The sequence below is a fragment of the Pezoporus occidentalis genome, unplaced genomic scaffold, assembly GCF_034315485.1.
Source record: "Pezoporus occidentalis ecotype Australia unplaced genomic scaffold, CSIRO_AGI_Poc_V1 ctg71, whole genome shotgun sequence".
Classification (NCBI taxonomy): domain Eukaryota; kingdom Metazoa; phylum Chordata; class Aves; order Psittaciformes; family Psittacidae; genus Pezoporus; species Pezoporus occidentalis.
The window spans coordinates 1574729-1595615 of record NW_026916062.1 but is presented as its reverse complement, the minus strand read 5'-3'; the positions used below and the strand labels follow the sequence as shown (position 1 = coordinate 1595615).

The 20887-nt window shown below is 41.4% G+C and overlaps 1 protein-coding gene and 1 long non-coding RNA gene across 3 annotated transcripts in view; one reads left to right on the top strand and one right to left on the bottom strand.

The window, feature by feature from the left end:
- BEND4 (BEN domain containing 4) overlaps positions 1-12131 on the top strand; it is a 29583-nt gene extending 17452 nt beyond the window's left edge. The window contains exons 3-6 of one of the 2 annotated variants that reach the window (XM_062642413.1): positions 3949-4040; positions 8051-8291; positions 11450-11984; positions 12030-12131. In XM_062642413.1, coding sequence (XP_062498397.1) covers positions 3949-4040; positions 8051-8291; positions 11450-11667 — 551 coding nt within the window. In that variant the 3' untranslated portion in view covers positions 11668-11984; positions 12030-12131. Of the gene's footprint in view, positions 1-3948; positions 4041-8050; positions 8292-11449; positions 11985-12029 lie in introns of those variants that run through there. The other variant, XM_062642414.1, reaches the window with a different exon arrangement.
- A 10-nt stretch (positions 12132-12141) lies between these two features.
- LOC134175949 (uncharacterized) lies at positions 12142-17326 on the bottom strand. Its single transcript, XR_009969208.1, has 2 exons — positions 16484-17326; positions 12142-15916 (listed from the first exon to the last, which is right to left on the bottom strand). It is a non-coding gene; the product is annotated as an uncharacterized LOC134175949 (long non-coding RNA).
- Positions 17327-20887: the final 3561 nt, after the last annotated feature.

The window sequence follows — 20887 nt, the reverse complement described above, 5'->3', positions numbered from 1 at the left end:
ACACTGATTCTTCTGATTTCTGCTGGCTGCTTTCACTACAAAAGAGTGCTAGTTTTGTTATCATCCAGTTACAAACATCCAAATTTGCAGGGTATTGAGTACCCTACAAATCTTTACTAATCCACATCTCTCTTTACCAATCCACATCTCTCTTTACCTCTCACTCTTTTTTCTAGCTCACTGCACCCCAGCAACTTGTCTTCACAGCCCATCAATGCAGCTTCCACTGGCTTTCAGCTGACTATTGAAATAAATGAGCGTATGAGCTAAAATAATCCAAGCCATGTTATACTGCACGCTTGTCCAAATCTCAGGCAGAGAAGGCATCTCCATTAATGCTATAAGAAATTCACACTGCCATGTAGTCATCAGCAGGTTCCCTATCATTTGTTACATCTTTTTGACAGTCGAGCACCAATTTAGAAATGCCCTGCAATGAACCCAGAGTGAAGCATTGCTCAAGGTCAAGGCAAGGAGGAGATACTACAGTGCTGAGCCAGTCTTAACTAACAGCTGCCAGTCTGAGCAGGTTGGATGTAGATGTACACCCTTCCCAATTCTCCTTGCTGGCTATTCAGAAGTAAATGGTCTTGAGTGCTAAGGGATTCATGTTCTGCTGTGCAAAGCACCAGCAGGAATACTAGCCAGTGTTGGCTACAGAGCACAAAAGCTTATTAATGAACTGAATAACTGGATTTCTTACTGTCTGCTTATGGGGCTGAGGCCACTGATGGGAGACAGCAGAGCTGGGGGTAAGCCGCCCCTTCTCACTAGGGCTGCCTAATACCATGGGAGAGGTTGGAGATATACCTTATTTGAATTGCAGATAGACCTTACTTACAGCAAGCCCAGGTGTCTCTTCATAGTGCTGTGCTTTGGCAATATAAACAGCCTGGGGTGTGTTACACTGGAGACCACATTTTAGGGAGGATAAATGAAAACCATTACTTTGACAGATACCAATACAAGTGATTGTGGCCCAATAGCATCTATAATGAGCAAAACCACAGTCCAAACCAGTAATAGAGGTGTTCTTGATGCTTCATAAAAAGTTGGAGGCAACTATTGGAGCCAAAGATTTTAAAAAACAGGAAATGAAAGAGTGGATATAATTGGGAAATATCAAAAGCATGTTGTTGAAGGCCCCCAAAGACTATCTAGGAGGAAAAGTTCTATAGTGGTTACAAAATCAACCAACTTGGAGAGAAAGCAAAGCAATGGTTAGAAACATAACAAATGGAATAGAAGGGAAGTTGTTGAAGTAAAAAAGCAGAGGTTAGGATCATTGGAAAATTAAAATCAAACCTGGAGCACTCTGTCGAGGAGGTATTCTTTCCCTTGCAGACAAACAGAAAAATATGGTGTCCTAGTAACAGTATTGGACCATTATCAGATGGAAATAATAGGATTTGACAAAAATTTGGAACTGCTCATTGAGTGTTTCTGTTCTTGTGAAGAGTAAAATGATGCAGTCAGACCAATATGATGATGATGGTAAGCACCTAGAAGTATTTTCCACTGTAACTCCAGGTTTTAGCCACATTCAACAGTGGCTTCAGGTGGGACTGCAACCTCAGCTCTCTGCCTCAACTGCCTTCCAGGGTCGGAACAACTGAGTGGCTTGATAGTGCCAGAATTGCGGGCCTGTTTGAGAAATGATAAACAGATGCTGATTCCAGCCCAGGTTGTAAGACAGAGTGGGTTTACCCACTGGTGATGTCTGATGCGAAGAGAATTTAGCCCGGGGAGTCACTGTGCTATGTGGCAGGTCAGACTGAGAGACCCTAGCCTGGCTATTGTCAGTAGCACAGTCTTTGGCCACTGCGCTGTTCAACTATTTGTTAGAAACTAGGATACTCCACAGAGAGAGCTGTGCAAGCTATGCCAAAGAAGCACTTCTTACAACATACGGATGCTTAGAGTATCAAATCTTAAAACTTGGATCAGTGAACAACAAAGACCTGCCACATCTTAACATCTGTCCTGCTTAACATTGTAGCAAGACCAGCATCCCCCCCCCTAAGGCTCCTTCTAGTGGGCAGAAGAATTACTGCTTCCCTGCAGGCTTTTCTACTAAATTATGATAAGCAAGTGTTATTTTGATATTAGCATCTTTCCTGTTGGTTACTATAGGCACAGATCCCTGTTGGTGATGCTGGTGATAGTGGATATGTGCATAAGCATGCAGATTTTCAGCTGTCACGGTTATGATCTTGTTAACTCTCTAGAGAAAAAGCCAAATCTTTTTTTTTTTGCCAGACCTTCTTAAAAATATCCAGTGCACTAAAATGTTACCTGTGGTTATTTTTCTCCTTTATTCCACATAAGAACATGTATTGAATGTTTTTGTTTGCTGCTGCATGCTAAATACACAGCTCTCATTATAGGAAGGCCACGGAACATGTTGGTGGGGCTATTAATGCTCTTCTGACTTTTTCAGAATTGAAACATTTTCTGAAACCATCCAATGACACTTAAAAGTGCTTTTTTTCCTACCAAAAAAAAAAATGCTCTTCTCCTCCTATGTCAGTGTCACTGTGTAGCAGCTCTGGTCTAGCAATAAGAAGTGAAGTCACTGGAGAAATAAAACAGGTACAAGTCACTTGAAATGCTAACTTTCGCCTAACACATAACCTCCTATGGTAAAGTGTGATGTATCAAGTGAAACAGGACCAAATACACTGATGTCTTCACGGAGAAGTCAGCGATGAGTGAAAGGGCACAGGAATTCATTATTCACATCAGGCACGTTGCATGACTTCTGTATGCAGACTGCTGGATGTAACACCACTTAGCTTAAAGTGTTTGTTTTGCACAGAGTAAAGGTGTTTTGCACCCTGTCTGCTTGGAGAGGGGATAGTTGCTGCACAGTGTGAATGCCCAGGAAGGATTGCAAAATACTGATAAATCCTACCTTGAGACATTCTCAGTGATTTCAGTGCTTGTTTTCAGATTGCCAGCTTATGACAAAGCCCAAAACACTGCATTTTTCCAGGTATAAAGGCTGAGTGCCAAGAAATAATATTTAAAAAAAAACAGAACACTGAAATATTTTTTCTGGATTTTTAGCTGAAGCTATGATTATCTCTGAATATTTTACAAAAACAACCTATATGAAATGTGCGACTGATAAGGTACCTTAAAAATGATGCTTAATTTAGTCTTGAACAAGTCAGTTTTAATGTTGGGTTAATATCTGTTTAATTCTCCTGTGGTGGTTCAGGCTCAGAGGAGAAGCACTGTGTCTCAAAAATACTCCAGAGTTAATCAGGGATGTGGCAGCATCTGCTTAAGAGAGACCCGTAATTGAATCATCCGTAATTAACCTATCACCTCAGCAGAAGGGAATAGGATGTTGGTACCACTACTGGAATGGATGAGAGTGATGGGAATAGAAAGGGGGGAGGATGAGGGAAAGAGAAATAAAGCAATTTGCCTAACACCTACTTTTATTTGGGAGGAGGGAGGGAAGAGAAATTAAAGTATATGAATCATTAAATCTGTTCAGTGTAGTTAATGAGACTGTAGTTTCAAAAACTCTTGAGTGTATTTACATGTTAATCAGTGTATGATTTAGGTCCAAGAAATGGTTTCTCCTTTGTATGGTTGGGCTGTTTACAGTACTTACAGATTTTTTTTCTTATTATCATTACTGCTGACCTAATTTGTATTTGTAATAGTTATAATTCCAAAATAGGAAAAAAAAACCTTTGACAACTAGTGGGCAGAGAATAAAAGCAATGTTGGAGATTTCAGCATAGGAAATACAACATCCGTCATATATTTATGAATGAAATGCAACAAATCCAAATGAACAGTATTTCCTATCAGAAATAAATCTCACAGACGCGCAAAACAGATCCTGAAGAATACTGTTTAATTTAATATTGTTGTTACATTTTGTGCAAGATAGGTAATATACAATAATTGCAATTTTTTTTCATGCAGTGCCCTGCCAGACTGTTTTAGATTATTTGAAGACTGTACTTCAGCATCACAACCAACTTATGGTACCACAGCCAACAGACCATCCAACTGAGGTAGTATACAGTGAAGACAAGCTTCATCTCTTTATGTCTGACGATTCATTGAAAACACATAGGCAAATAAACCAGGAGGTGCTGAAAGAATATATTTGGTAGTAAAAATATGTAAAATCTATTATTAAACTGTCATTCTTAGGTACAGTAATCCCCAGATGGAGGAGACTCATCACTAGCGTAATCTAGGATGACTTCACTGACAGCACATAACTTCCTCCATTGGCACCAGCTGCACTTGCCTTGCTTTGGGTAGTTTTTCTCTCGCCTTTCTTCAGAAACTCACTTTTGTGGGTAGAATTTAGGCTGGTTGCTAGCCTGGTGAAAACTGCAGCTGGGTGGCAGTGAAACTGCTGTGAAAACTGCAGTGGCTGCACACAGCAGTTGCCAGTGCATGAAGGCTGGAGCCCGTGCATGGTGGGTATCAATATGTCGTGTGTATGGATACAGACATGCATGTGTATACAATTGGTATAGCTGTGAGGCAGCTCTAAGATGGTTAATGCTAAGATGTGTTTCCTTCATTTTGCAGACAGAGCCAAATACAGACTTCAGCAAGTCTTTAGAGTGCTCTTGCTTTTCAGAAAGCAGCCCAAACTATATGTTGAGTGTTGCCGATTTTATACTTGATATGGAGTTTGGGGATTTTTGTAATTATGATCTGTTTAAAAGGGCTGCAGTCAAAAAGCAGGAAATTTAAGTCCCCCTCTTCTGTAGAAGGTAGATGTATCTGTCAGCTCTTGTGCAGGTCACATTAATTTTGCACCGCTCTGTTTCTATCCAGACTTGTGAAAATGCCTCAAATTAAGAGGTTTTGTTGAGACTTTTCTAGTTTAGACTGTCTGCATTTGAGGCTCGTGCTATGCATGGGTTCATATGTGTAGGGTATACATGTCACTACCCATTATTCACGCAGACAATATCAGAAGAGGGAACACTTGGGTCTAGTTTGACCTCCCTATGTACATAAATGATATGTATGCAAGCCTCAGATAGTCCAACTTACCGTAGTTCACTGAAGATGCTTTGCAGCAGTTCAGGATGTGCTTCACTTTGCTCCTCCATTCGGTTTTATCCTGTGCAAATTGATACATACATATACCTATACCTGTACATATACATGTATATAATTAGCTGTTTTCACTCAAATGTATTTCAAGGATTCATTTTCCTTTATTTAATGCTCTTTTGCTTAACTAAAATTTTCAATCACTGCAAAAACCGAGGCTGTTCTCTAACATCCCACATGGAATAGTTTCTTGTGATGTGACAGAATTTTTTATTCAATTAAACACATAGATGCAAATCTTTTATTCATAAGCTTAATCGTGTACAAATACAAGCATGAACGCATTTGTACTTTGGTTCTTCCTTCAGGGTCTGCTTATTTCATTTCTGGAAGGTTTTCTGTTTGTTTTAGTTTAATGACTGCTGGACACACCAAATTGCATCATATATTTACCAAGAATCTTTTGCCCAGAAGTGCTTTACTTTCAGAGGAAGTAATGAAAGAGTATCTGTAGCAGGAACCCAGTAATCATTTAACAGAATAGCATAACACTATATCATGCCTTTGGAGAAGAATGAGGAAAAATATCCTAAGTTTCAGGGGGAATAAGAGAGAAGTATAATAAAATTGGGGCTGAGGAGATTACGCAGAATTTATTACCTTCTCCTCGGTTAATAGTAATGTGAGCTCTCATGAAATTTAGATGTTGGGCCTTTCTGCATCCTGTTTCCTTCTGCAATACATTTAAACGCAGAGGCAGCTTCTAGGATAGCTTGGTACTTAGCAAAGCCACATACGAGCATACAACCCTAACACACATGAGCAAGTGTGGAACCTTACACTATGCCATTACGGGCTTGCATTGCATTGCTTCTGCCTGCCAGGGCCTAAAAGCAAGGCAGTACCTACTGAGCTAGCTGTAGCTTGTGCTGGTATCAATAAAAAAGTTCCTTGCTTCATTACAGTGTTTTTAAAAAAAAAATAGGTTTCAGAAATCTAAGATAGGAAAATAATTTGCTTTATATAAAAGAGTTGCAGAGCTAGTTGCTGAAAAAATAAGTAGCAACCTGGGAAGCAGATGGTTCTGCGGTGGAACAAGCCAAGGAAATACTTAGTGTCGGCTCTCTCTGAGATAGTGTGGTCACAGTTTCTTCAGTGTAAGCATATAATGCCCCCGAAGAGCTTTCCACGCTGTCCCCCTGCTCATCTTCCTTCCCCAGCCCTTTCACCATGTTGGGAGAGGATGAGGAGCTGGGCTGAATGGAGGGTGATGTTCTTTCCATGGCAGAGCTCCTCAGACATTACTGGCTTCCCAGGGGTGTGTGTACCTGGCAGAAATTAAAGCAGCTTCTTGTATCATGAATGGAGGGAAGGAATTGACCCTGGCCCTTTTGCAGTGGTGAGAAGCGTCAAGTGAAGTGAAAAGAGAAAGTCTCAAATGATAACAGACTATAATTGAAGGGTCTTTCTCTTAGGGATGACAAACTTGGATTAGGGTCTTTCTCTTAGGGATGACAAATCCAAATTACAGGGAGAATCGAGAGTTGAGATGTTTTGGGGGTGGGGAAGGGCACCTCTGACACAAAGTCCATCTCTTCCTTTATATTTTGGCTTCCTTTGCAGAGTTTTGGATTTGATTGTAGGCATCTCTGCCAGCAGTTTGCACTGAGCTGAACAAGTAACAGACGGTCACATAGGCTCAGCTCCCAGTGACACTAAGCCCCAGCAGGTCATGGTACCCTAAATCTTACAGATTCTCTGATGACATCACGGTCTTCACTAAATTCAGCCTTCCATATATTTATTCCATATACTTAGTAAACTTACATTTAGCAAAAAAAGTTAAAAGCAAATACCTGAGGAAAAACTTCAAAGATGCTCTGAAGCTGTCTCCCAGGATGCTATAATAAATATATGAAAGGAGGCAAGGGTAGTCCTTAAAATAATTTTCAGATATCAAAGATCTAGTAGCAAGGAGGAGAACTTTGCAGCAGTTGCCCACAAGTACAGCATGCGGCTGATTGCCTCTGTTGAGGATCAGATCCATGTTTCTCTAGTTCACTGTGGGCTCCTGTCTAAGGTAGGGGCTGTAAGAAGATTTTACTAATTGGGCTTCCAGATTTATATGTTTTAATAAAGAGCTGGAGCTGTAAAAGTGAACGAGTCTCCAAGAGGATGGGGTTGGGTTTTTTTTGTCTACTTCAGTTATTTCAAGTATATTAACAATACCATTATATGTTAATTGGGTAATGCTAAAATAGCATTTATGGGCAAGAAGAATTAAATACAATTTAAGTACAATTGACTAAAGAGAGCTTATAAATGTGTGAGGATTACAGGAATCCCCATAATTAGTCCTACAGCATTCATTTGATTTTGGAATATTGAAGCACACAAATTATGAAGGTTAAAAGCAAAATTCCTTTCCAGCTGACACGGTGGCATTTCTGTAAAGCTGTAATTTGAGTTAATACAGCATTCATTAATAATAATGAAGCATTCAGTTTTCATAGTTCCTTTATTTATTTTCTTTACATTTTTCACAGTAACATAACTGCTGTCAAGTTTCAGGTGTGTTCTACAGAAGTAATAAATTTATTATAAAAATAGACTAAAAGAGTCACCTCTGAAGTAAACTGTCAGCTGCAATGAAGTGATCCATTTGATCACTCTCTTCAAAGACCCTTTTTACGCATTTTAACAGATTAAGAAGAAAGTTTATACTTAAATAGATATCCAGTCACTGATTCTTAACTCTTTTTAACCTGCTTGTTAAAGTGGAAATTACCAATAGCTACCTCGCAAAGTGTATTCCTTGTGTCTCACCAAATTTGAGTTCTAGAAAATGGAAATGTAATTTTAAGAGTACTCATCTCAGTAACAGCAATTATGTGTTCACTTCAGGATGTGTTTTACTGTCAGTATCGCAGCATATTTTTTATTGCAACCGACATCTTATTTGCCTTGTAAAATAAGCAATGGAAATATTTCACTTTTTCAGGGGAGCAAGCAGCTGCTGAACAACTACCCTGTCTACATCACTAGTAAACAGTGGGATGAGGCTGTAAATTCTTCCAAGAAAGACGGACGACGGCTCCTTCGCTATCTCATCAGATTTGTTTTCACAACCGATGAGCTTAAGTACTCATGCGGCCTTGGAAAAAGGAAAAGGTCAGTGCAGTCAGGAGAGACAGGTCCTGAAAGACGTCCTCTGGATCCAGTAAAAGTAACATGTCTCAGAGGTACTGCATCTTTTCGCTCAGTGTCCACCATATGTGATCTCATTTCACCACATGGGCTCTGGCTGAGTAGAAGCATTGGGCTGACAGCTGCAGAACTAGAAGGGGTTTCACAGACAGGTGACAAGCAGCCAGAAACCCTCCACTTCTTTTTTTATACATACATACATATACGTATGTATGTATTATATATGTGTTGGGCTATTTTTTAATGGAAGAAAATGGGGCTGCTTATTTGAGAGGGAACAAATACAAGGGCACATGATACTGATACACTTAAAACAGCAAAGAAGAAAAATCATACAATACTGATTACACTCTTTTATAGTAAACCAACAGGGCATTCTTTAGCAGAGATACACACCAAATGAACCAAAGGAATATTGATAGGCTAATTCACTGTAAGCATAGGCCACAGTGCATCATTGGAGTTGAAAGCTAACCGAGTTTCTGTAGAGCCGAGAATGTCTACAGGTTAATTACATAGAGTGTAAACATATGCATTGTCAAGGATTTAACTTCTTTTTTGGAGTACTGATGCAAAGTTGACTGGAAAAGTTAGGGAACAACTTTGTCACATGTATAGCCTGAAAAGGAGGAGGAGCTTCACAAGCATTTCACAATGTCCAAGAGTGAGAATGCTGGACAATACAGAGAAAGGGCTCAGAATGAGAAGAATTACCTGTTGTGGCAGTTCACACTGTGGTTTCTAAAATTGTTCAAAAGGCCTAGTACTGGGCTTTATAATGAAACATACAAAACAGGCCTTTTTAAAGAACAATTTAAAACATTGTAGTATCAGTATCTGCATTTTATAAATGCGTATGCTTAATATTTTATGAGCACATACATGAAATTTTGATTGAACTGACTTCAAGAATGCTTTACTAATCATTGCAGTGTAAAAAGCTCTATTTCGATCAGCCGATGATAAAAATATCTTTAGTCATCCAGCTGGAGTGGTTATATACATCAGACAGAGCCTCTTCCTGTTTAGGGTAGAAGACTCCAACAAGGCAAAGTTGATAAGACTTGTAGTTGGGGTACGTTGATGTAACCAGGTAATGAACTCAGATTTTACATACAGCCAAATTAGTCAGAGGCTCTTTTTTTTTTTTTTACGACAAAGGAACCTGTTAACCTGTCACATGATACTCTGACAGACCTTATATTTTATCAGAGCTTAATACAAGGGCAAGTCCATTGCACACCATAATGCACAGAGGTGTGGAAACAAGATTCAGGGTCCCAGAGGTTCTCTTAGAAAATGAAGACTAAATGCAAGTGCATTGACCATTTACTAAATGACTGTAAATTCCACCTAAGAATTTATACAGAACCAGAGTTAATATCCTTTTTTAGCTCTTTCTTCCCCCTGCCTCCCACCAAGACTAACAGTAAATCCACGTGTAGATGGACTTTTGCTTATGGCCACTCCTTTCTGGGGTCCTAGACGTACAGAATGTGCATTATTTACACGTCAGTTCCCTTACTTTGAGGACACTTGAAGAGAAAGCCAAAACTTTCAGTATCTGAGGATGAGTTGAGAAAGCAGAGTAGACAGCTCTCTCCCTTTGGGCTTTCATGCATTGGTGGGAAAACAGCAACTTTCTCTGCTGCCAAGAGTTGGCTAGTGGCTCCTACCCATTTGCAAGCCAAGGTAACAAGTGTCTGACTTGTAATTCTCAGCATGTCCAATTATGCCGTACGTAGTACAAACTGCTTCTCTCTCTGCACTCAGGGTAGTTTAAACATCTATAAACATTTTTAATATATTCCCACAACTGACTGATGTCTGGAATCAGCTTTACAACAGCCTGGCATGCTTAAATTATAGCATTACTTGTTTATGTGGTATTCATTTCCCTGAGAAAAACACCAGTCTGTGGAGCCCCACGTGAACGTAACTAGGTAGGAATTACTATTGCCTGTGTGGATTTCCAGGGAAATAAATTTAAAACTGAGATAGCTATCACTTGCAGACACACTGCTGGAGGAGCTATGCGAAAAATCATATCCTAATTGTCCAACAGATGAGATACCTTGCAGGCACAGGAACTCATGTGAAAGCACAGTATTCCCTGGTCTCAAGATGTGGTGACAGTAATGAAGTTACCTTATGCCACTTACTATGCTGTTGGCTTGTCCACAGAAGAAAATAGAATTTAAAAATATCCTGGGACACACAACACCACATGAGGGAATAACTGTATTACAGAATAAATAAGAAGCTCAGTTTCCATATGAGGTACAGTGTATCTAATACATCTAATAAGGCACCCTCATATTTCAAATTGTATTTGGATATTTCAGAGTCCAAATACACCTCTTTGAGCTAAGCCCAGCAGTTACGGCTCCAGAATTGGTAAGGCGCCTTCTGCAAGTTTAGCATATCGCATGTCAAAGAATCTGAAAAATACATTATGAAAAATGTAATCATCACATACAAATAGCTGTATGTGGAAGCAGCAGCAACTTAAACAGCCAAATTACATGCAGTACAATTCGTTTTCTCCTGCATTGAAAACTATTGCAAGGCTCCCCAAATTAGCCCTTTCATCTCATTTAGCTATTTCTAAGGCCAGTTTATTCTCTGAAAAATAGGTGTCAGATTCAGGAAGATGGAAAGAGGAGGACTTGAAATGAAAGACATTCCAAACAGAAATACCAAATGAAGTAACAGTAGTGACATTTTCAAGCAGACTGGGGGCTACTGCAGCCTGCAGATGTTGAAGCAGCCAGCAGAGGGAGCTCATACAGATCCACCAGAGCAATCACCTTCAGGTACAAATACACAACAGGTTTCAAATGAAACAGATCCCAGTTCATATTAGCGTTCACATGTATTGCACACACTGAATCATAGCTGTCACTTCAAATTAGGTGTTTTTATTCCTGCAAGAAGGGATTTAATCTCCAGGTCCCGTGGGTCGCATAATTAGCTCAGGTATAACAGCACATACTGCATGTGGAGAAACACACTTGTACACAAATAACATAGGTCCAAGTGGCATTATCATGGCATCCCCCATAAGGCTTTCCTTCTACTTAAGTAGAGCAGTAATGTCCCCTTTCTTATCTCCCATGAGCTTTCAACACCTGGCCAATAACGGGTGCTGCAAAGACAAGTTGGTTTTTTATCCTTGCATGTTTTCCTGCAGAGTTCATTAGGATGCACTGTACTTCCAACCCAGACTGGTGGATGCCATCCGAAGAGCAAATAAACAAGGTATTCAGTGACGCAGTGGGACATGCTCGTCAAGGGCGTGCGGTGGGGACTTTCCTTCACAATGGAAACTCATATTATGAAGGGACTGACCATCCAGGATCACAGGACGAAGTCTTCAATAGAGGTATGCAAGATGGATCTGGTGATTGATGGCAGTGAGAAGAACCTCCTACAACAGCAGCAGCCACTTAATTTAGGAGAGACTATTTGTTAAACATACTTACCCTGCTGTCATTTAAGAGTCCAAAGCATGTTTGAACACATACCACATACATTTCAGCTTCTCCATCCTAACGTGTCCCAGTTAACAGAAAGAAATCAGTTTCAAGACCAGCTGTATGGGACTTCTCAGTGCCTGTTATTTCCAAATCCTTTGTAGCACCCTCAAAAGGAAATTGCAGTTCCTTTCATCTAGTCCTAGGGGAAAGGTCATTTAAAAACTATAAAGATGTCAAAAAGAAACAGCAGTTAGGTCATTTAAAAACTATAAAGATGTCAAAAAGAAACAGCAGTTACTGTCTCATCTGCCTATTGATAACAAGCCCAGGTCTGAAGCCAGAACAGCTGGGTACAGGTTGCTTTCCCTGAGTAGGGGATGTAAGAACAAGTCTGCACTCTTGTAAAAAAAAAAAAAGAAACGGTCTCCCATTTCCTAACAGAAAATAACGTAATTATAAATGCTACCTTAAAATACTACACAAGATGGAAAATTCAGGGACTTCCTTTAGCCAACTCTGCCAGGAAATTAAGCTTCCCATGTAAAACAGCAGTGTTTGTCAACAGCAGAATCCTTCAAAGACCCAGAACAATAATAACAGGCACTTCTAATAGATAAAAATTGCTTTGTATATCAGATAGACACTATGTATATCTAGATTTCCAGGGGACTAGGGTTGATCATGACAGTTTTCATTAAAATAAGATTGCTAAAACCAAATTGCCATTTCAGAAGACAGGTTTTGCTTTGTCTGTTCCTGTTCTGCAGACATGTAGCTTCAGAGGCTTTAAATTGCCTTTTCTTAGTTTTGCTTTCTTTTGTGTTTTATACCCTTTCCTTGAAATAGATGAGGCAATGTGCTGGTCGGATGCTCAACAGTGCATTCAGGGAAGGGTTGGATAAGAGCAGCCTAGCTTAAACTCCTGTTGTAAGTGAACACAGGGTCCAGATTAAGCAAGCTGTTACAAAAAGAGCCATGCTAAAGCAGAATTCACAGTGGTGCACAATGTTGGAAGCAGATACTGACTTTAAAACAAAACAGAAATCAGTCCATTGAAAAACTTAAATTTTAAAGGCTTAGGGGTCCTCTGTCCCTCTAAATTGATGCACTCCAGAAATATGTAATGCCAAAGAAATAAACCCCTTTCCTTTTCATGTTTTCCATCTCCTTACCCTTGTCCGGTATCTCAGGCCATCACTGGCATGCTTCCTGGCCTGAACCAGCCCTCCGTAAGGCAACATTTCCCCAGTGGCAGGTACAGGGAACTTGTTTTTGGAAAGAAAGTTCACTTTGCTTTTGACTGTCCTTAGTGCTACCTCATCAGCAGCGACTCTCCTGAACACATATCTCATGCTCCCCAGCTTTCCTAACTGCCTTGTGCAAGCCACGAGAGAAGCTACTGATTGCTCCTTTTACCCTTATCCCCTCCCTCCTGCTTTTCTCCCGATGTGCTGGGCAGCACAGGGGTGCCAGCCCCTTCCTCAAATACCAGGAAGGGCCTTTTGGGGTGCAGCACTCCTCTAGTTCCAGCCTGACCATGAGTGGAGGACAGAGGCAGTCTCTTAAAGGTCAGCTCACCCACATAGTAGTTTCTTCCTGACCCCTCTCTCCTCTTTGCCTGCGGTTGTGACTGATCTCTCATAGACAGCCCTCAGGGCATCTTGGGACACAGGCTCCACCGTAAATAAGACCTCTCTCAATCAGGATATGCTTTAGGCCCTTAAATGTCCAATACCTCTCAATTCATTTTATTTTTTGGCGATTTTTGATGAGGGGGTTAAAAGGCATGTGCCTGCACCAGAATAACTCATTTATTTTCTGTAAGTGAATGAACAGTTTAGTCATACTGGACTTCACCAGGCCAAGGGGTCTGAGACAGCAGCCCTCACTACAGGCAGGAGGTGACTTTCTTTGAGCAGTCAACAGTACATGGTGGCCCCTGGAGGAGAAACTCAGTGTATAGAAATGTCACAGTACAGATACCCTATAGTAGCTTTTCAGTGTTGAACTTACACTTTTTTAAAAAGAACTATAATAGAAGATGTTACATTGCTCTGATGGTGTAAGTTGCTGGTCTATGTTTAATGTGGTGACTTGCCAGAACTACTCAGTAAAACATGTGGGAACGTGTGAATCAACATTCTACTGTAAATTTGTCCACAGCGATATGTATCATGCTGTATTTTTGTAAACATTGTGATGGTTTCCTTTCAAATGTTTAATCATATGGGATTAAAAATACAGATGCTTCATTTTTAACAGTCACAGAATTACTGGGCTGGACAGACCTCTCACTTAATAACCTAAAGATATGCTGACATAACTAGTAAGTCTACCTTTATTTTTAGCATAAAACGTGTAGCCAGCATCCTGGAACCTCTCACAATCCTCTACTTTCATACTGTACAAAATAACCAAATGTATAGTTTCATCTTGAAAGCCACTTTGGCACTAGGGATGGCTTTGCAGATTTAGACCTTTCTTTACAGACAAAATTTTGCCCTCAGTTGCTTGTGTGCACTGGCCAGTGACACGAATCGTAGTCACAGACAGGCATTAACAGGCACTAGCTCATCTTTTTTTGTTCACATTTGAGTTTAAAATAACAGAGTACAACAACTTTCCTTAGCTGTCTGTCTGGTTTTAATTGCCATCATGGCCACTTGACTCTTGACCCATCCATTTCATTTAAACAAAAATAAAACCCAAACCTTTCACAACAGCTTACTCCAATTCACTTGTTCATGAGGCATTATAAATTCATAGACATTGAAGTGTCTAAATATCCACAAGAGGTTAGGTACAATAGTATGGGACCTGAAATAATAGATAGCAGATAAGCCCTTGCACAGCAAGATGCCCATATTTAAGCAGCGTGCTTTGAAAGTCAGCACATGCTTTCCCAGCTCTGGATATAGGCAGCAGGCTTGTGACAGAAGGAAACTGCTATCTATCATGTCACTCCAGAAAGTCCCAGGAGAATTGTGATTCTTGTCTTATTCTTCCATACTCTTTAATCTTACTGTCATTTACGTATCTGCCTTCTCTCTAACTTTATGTAGCAGTACTGCACGCCCATCTGTGCCAACATGCCTTCGCTATATTTTCTATGACAAATATTTGTGGAGAAACTGTGATTAAAAAACCATTAATCCTGATATTTTTATTGTTATGGTGTAGTTAATTCTATGAATACTTTCTATGATGATTGTACTGTGTAGAGTAAGTACAGGTTAGGGATAGACCTTTACCAGATATTGTACAAAAAAAAAAGTGCATAGTGTAATATAGATTAGTAAGGTTTTTGTGACGATTTCTATAGGATGTGTGAATTGTTTTCTATGTGGCAATACACATTTCTTTTAAAGAATATAAAATCTTAGAGATTTTTTAAACAGTCAATATTTTTTAATTATAAAGACATTTGTTACTTAAAGTTTACTATTTCAGGTGTTAATTCTAATTTGAGTATTGGTTTTATTACTACATACCTCCAGTTCCATTTGTTCTGTTGTATAAAAATGCACAATAAAAGTTAGTCTCTGGTCAACCAGTCTCTCCCTCTCTGTAGGCATTATTGTGTCAGCATGACAGCTGTCACAACTGGTTCTCATTATAAATACGTATTAAAAGTTTTAGGTTTATGTAAAAAGGCTAAAGGGTTGTCTTTTGCATTAAGTGTTTGGTATGAAGCACCAGCAAGCACAGTGAAAGATTATGAAGGATTCAAGTATGAATATAATAGAAATAATTTTCACCTCAAAATATAACCATATGTATTTGTGTGCTGGTTAGACAGAAAAACTGCTCAGAGGAAGTACCCATCTGCAATCTTAAGACCTGGATTTTCAAGCGGTGAAGTTTACATCCCATTTTAATTCAAAATTCAGTGATAGCTGAATGGCTCATGTTCTCTTAAACGCTTTAGAAAATCCCAACTCCAAATAATTCCTAGAGGAATTATGGTGACAAACATTCACCACACAAACCCCTTCTGCTGGGCTGTGAAGCAAGACGAACCTGAGCACAGGCTGGTGTCACTCATGAGGAACAGTTGCCAAATATTCCCATTATATAATAATGCTTTCAGATGCCTGTCATGCATGTTGCAAAACTAGCTGGGGTTGGGCTGGTATTTTCTAGATCCAGGGCCTTAGCCTACTGTATTTTTTGTCAAAATCCTCATGTCGTGGTTTAAACACAGCCAGACAACTCATTCGCTCACTTCCCCCCTTCTTGTCCTCCCCCTACTCCCAGAGGGACGGAGAGGAGAATCGAAAAGAATGCAACTCCCACGGGTTGATATAAGAACAGTTTAGTAACTAAGGTATAACACAAATCACTGCTGCTACCACCAATAATAACAATGATAAAGGAAATAACAAGGGAAGAGAATACAACACCTCACCACCAGCTGACCAATAACGTGCCCCCCCCAGCCTGACCAAGCACCAACTGATCCCTTGTCCAACCACGCAGTCCCAGCCCTTCCGGCTAACTCCCAGTTACATCCTGGGCATGACGTGCTGTGGTACGGAATACCTCTTTGGTCAGTTTGGGTCAGGTGTCCTGTCTCTGCTTCCTCCTGGCTCCCCCTCCTCCCTGGCAGAGCATGAGGCTCACAAAGTCCTTGGCCAAACCAAAACATCATTGTTATCAGCTCTGTTCCCAGGCCCAAAGTCAAAACACAGCACTGCACCAGCTACGAAGAAGGAGAAAAACGACTGCTACTGCTGAACCCAGGACACCTCATTAGTGAAAACCTTTATTTTATAAAAACCTTTATTTATGAACGTCCTTTTTAGTAAAAACCTCACCAAAATAATTTCAGGCTATTTTGAGAAATGTGGGTAAAAAATCCCATGTTAATCCCTCTGAAAATAAATGTAAATAACTTCTCTTTGGAAAGCTCGGAATTCCCAGACTCTTGGGCAGTGACTTGAAATGTCAGAGGGGAAATCCAGAGGCAGAAATGGACAGGGATGGGTTATGGGGAAATGGACAGGGTGATGAGGCAGTATATGCAGGAAACCAGCAAGGGAAAAGTGGCAGGTATGAGCATGGCCAAAAACATGAGTACTGAATTGCAAAGTTTAGCTTTGGTTTGTAAACGTGCACACAGATAATATCTAAAAAAAAAAAAGGAAAAGAGAACCCATATTTCCTTACCTGACACTCATGGTTATTTGCACTATGGGTGACTACAAATGGTGCCCAGGTGCTTCAGCAGGAGGAACGCATGAATATACCTCCAGGTGACAGTCATATTAATCTTAGTTACTCACACAGCAAACCAATACCACTGATGTGATTTTAGTGGAGACTAGTTAAATCAAAGGCTTTGCCTTGTTTATTTCCTAGCAAGTTCATACATGAACAGCTCTTCGGGGATAAATCCTTCCTACTGCAGCATGGAGTCCCTTTGAATATCTGGCAGCTCTCTGTATTTGGCCTTGCCCTGTGAATATAAAACCCCTCCTCCAAAGGCTCTTTGACATCTGACATATAAAAGCAGCTTCTAGCACAGATGTATGGCATTGAGTAAAAATGAAAAAGCACACCAGCGGATTAATTACCTGTATCAAAAGTTCTGACATAGAATCATAGACCAGTTAGGGTTGGAAAGGACCTTAAGATCAAGTTCCAACCCCCCCCCTCCATGGGCAGGGACACCTTACACTAAACTATCTCACCCAAGGCCTCGGCCAACCTGACCTTGAACACTGCCAGGGATGGAGCATTCACAACTTCCCTGGGCAACCTATTCCAGTGCCTCACCACCCTAACAGGAAAGAATTTCCTCCTTATATCCAATCTAAACTTCCCCTGTTTAAGTTTTAACCCATTACCCCTTGTCCTGTTACTACAGTCCCTAATGAAGAGTCCCTCCCCAGCATCCCTATAGGCCCCCTTCAGGTACTGGAAGGCTGTTATGAGGTCTCCACACAGCCTTCTCTTCTCCAGGCTGAACAGCACCAACTTCCTCAGCCTGTCTTCATATGGGAGGTGCTCCAGTCCCCTGATCATCCTCGTGGCCCTTCTCTGGACTTGTTCCAACAGTTCCATGTCCTTTTGATGTTGAGGACACCAGAACTGCACACAATACTCCAGGTGAGGTCTCACAAGAGCAGAGTAGAGGGGCAGGATCACCTCCTTCGACCTGCTGGTCACTTTCCTTTTGATGCAGCCCAGGATACGGTTGGCTTTCTGTGCTGCAAGCGCACACTGAAGCCGGCTCATGTTCATTTTCTCATCGACCAACACCCCGAAGTCCTTCTCCGCAGGGATGCTCTGAATCTCTTCTCTGCCCAACCTGTAGCTGTGCCTGGGATTGCTCCGACCCAGGTGTAGGACCTTGCACTTGTTATGGTTAAACCTCATGAGGCTGGCATCAGCCCACCTCACAAGGGTGTCAAGGTCCCTCTGGATGGCATTCCTTCCCTCCAGCATATCAACTGAACCACACAGCTTGGTGTCATCGGCAAACTTGCTGAGGGTGCACTCAATCCCACTGTCCATGTCAGAGATAAAGATGCTAAACAAGACCGGTCCCAACACCAATCCCTGAGGGACACCACTCATTACTGGTCTCCAGTTGGACACTGAGCCATTGACAACAACTCTTTGCGTGCGGCCATCCAGCCAGTTCTTTATCCACTGCGGATGTCATGTGGGACAGTGTCGAACACTTTGCACAGTCCAGGTAGATGACATCAACTGCTCTACCCCTGTCCATCAGTTCCATAGCCCCCTCATAGAAGGCCACCGAATTGGTCAGGCAGGATTTCCCCTTAGTGAAGCCATGCTGGCTGTCACCAAGCACCTTCTTGATTTTCATGTGCCTTAGCATGCCTTCCAGGAGAATCTGCTCCAAGGTTTTGCCAGGCACAGAGGTGAGACTGACTGGTCTGTAATTCCCCAGGTCATCCATTTTCCCATTCTTGAAAATGGGGGTTATATTTCCCTTTTTCCGGTCATTGGGAACTTCACCTGACTGCCATGATTTCTCAAATATGATGGCCAGTGGCTTAGCAACTTCATTCACCAGCTCCTTCAGGACCCGCGGATGGATCTCATCAGGTCCCATGGACTTGTGCACATTCAGATTTTTAAGATGGTCTCAAACCAGATCCTCTCCTACAGTGGGCCCAAGGTCTTCATTCTCACAGTCCCTGCATCTGCCTTCCAAGATATGGGTGGTGTGGTCAGAGCCTTTGCCAGTGAAGACTGAGGCAAAGCAGTCATTCAGAACCTCAGCCTTCTCCAAATCCTGTGTAGCCAGTTCTCCCGAGAGCTTCCTGAGGGGAGCTATGTTCTCCCTAGTCTGTTTTTTTTATTCGCTACATACCTATAGAATCCCTTCCTGTTATCCTTAACATCCCTAGCCAAGTTTAATTCTAACCGGGCCTTAGCTTTCCTAACCTGGTCCCTAGCTTCCCGGACAACATCCCTGTACTCTTCCCAGGCTGCCTGTCCTTGCTTCCACCTTTTATAAGCCTCTTTTTTCCTTTGAATTTTCCTCAGGAGCTCCATATCCATCCAAGGAGGTCTCCTGGCCCTCCTGCTGCACTTCCTTCTAGTTGGGTGCAACACTCCTGAGCTTGCAGCAGGTGATCCTTGAATATTAACCAAGAGTCTTGGGCCCCTCTGCCCTCTAGGGCTGTATCCCATGGAACCTTACTGAGCAGGTTCCTGAAGAGGCCAAAGTCTGCTCTTTTGAAGTCCAGGGCAGTGAGCTTGCTGCACGCTCTTCTCACTGTCCTGAGGATCCCAAGTTCGACCATCTCATGATCGCTGCATCCAAGGCTGCCCTGGAGTGTCACATTTCCAACGAGCCCTTCCCTGTTGGTGAGCACGAGGTCAAGCATGGCACCTCTCCTTGTCGGCTCCTCCATTACTTGCAGAAGGAAGTTGTCTTCTACACAATCGAGGAACCTCCTGGTATTCCTTGTGCCGGGCCGTACCGTCCTTCCAACAGATGTCAGGGTGGTTGAAGTCACCCATGAGAACAAGGGCCTGCGAGCCTGTCTTGCCAGTTCCTCAATCTAAGTCTAATACTAGGGCTGAAAGAAGACCATGTAAGAGGGAGGTATACTATTTTCATTGTTCTCTGCTCACTTTAATTCTGCTGGGAATACACGATTTTCACCCCTTCTCCAGGTAGAGCAGGGGTAAAAAATGGACTGTCAGGAGAAACTGAGAGTTGCCAAAAGTATTCTCCCACTGAGGAATTAATCCGCGTTCAGCCCTTCTTGCTTAGAAAGGATCCTTACCAGCCTTTGGAAAGTGTTAGCAGTGACATACCTTTAATTTAGCACAACAGAAGGTCAAAATTATGCATCCCTAGCAAGCAAAGGCAGAAAATACCAGGGAGGAGGGGGAGCGGAGTGGGTGTAATTATATATTTCTATTCAAGTCAATTGAAAATTGTTTATGTACTTCAAAGACTGAGGATATCAAAGCAATAAACTTTGTCATAAAACTTGGAGCTGCTCCGTGTTGTAAAGAGCAAATATCCCTTCCATTTCTGTTAACTTCTTTAGCTTGCACTGTAACACAGGATGATGTAGCTCAGGCATCCCCTTGTAAGGTGCCTTGTTTAATATACTTGTGAAATCAGCTGTTTCATTGCTCCATTTTCCCTACCTTCTTCCTCTACTGTCAGGCAGTCTGAGTGGCTAAAGACATGAGAGCAGCCACACAGGGCACAATCATGGGTCTGTCAAATCTCTCCATGCTGTCCCTGATGTCAGCCAAATGAAAACAGGGCAAAACACAGACCACCACAAGTTTGGTCTTTTCAAAGCCACAGCCTCACTTAAATATCTTCCTTCCATCAAGGTTTCCAAATTGTCCAAATTCACTACAACCTTCATCCACAGTATTTTTCTATTTTTGCTAGCGTATCTGTTCTCTTTCATGAGAAACACAATCAGTGAGCTACCAATCTACAACCAAAGATACCTTCATACCATTGTAATACGCAAAGACACAAGTTCACAAATGAATGTATTTGTATGGACATCAAATGCAAGATGGATTTTCTTTATGACTGCAGTTTGCTCTGGAAAAAACACATTTCAACCCCAAACTTAATGTTCTGTGTATCCAGAGAGGCCTGGTTTATCAATGGTAAACTGCTATTCAATATT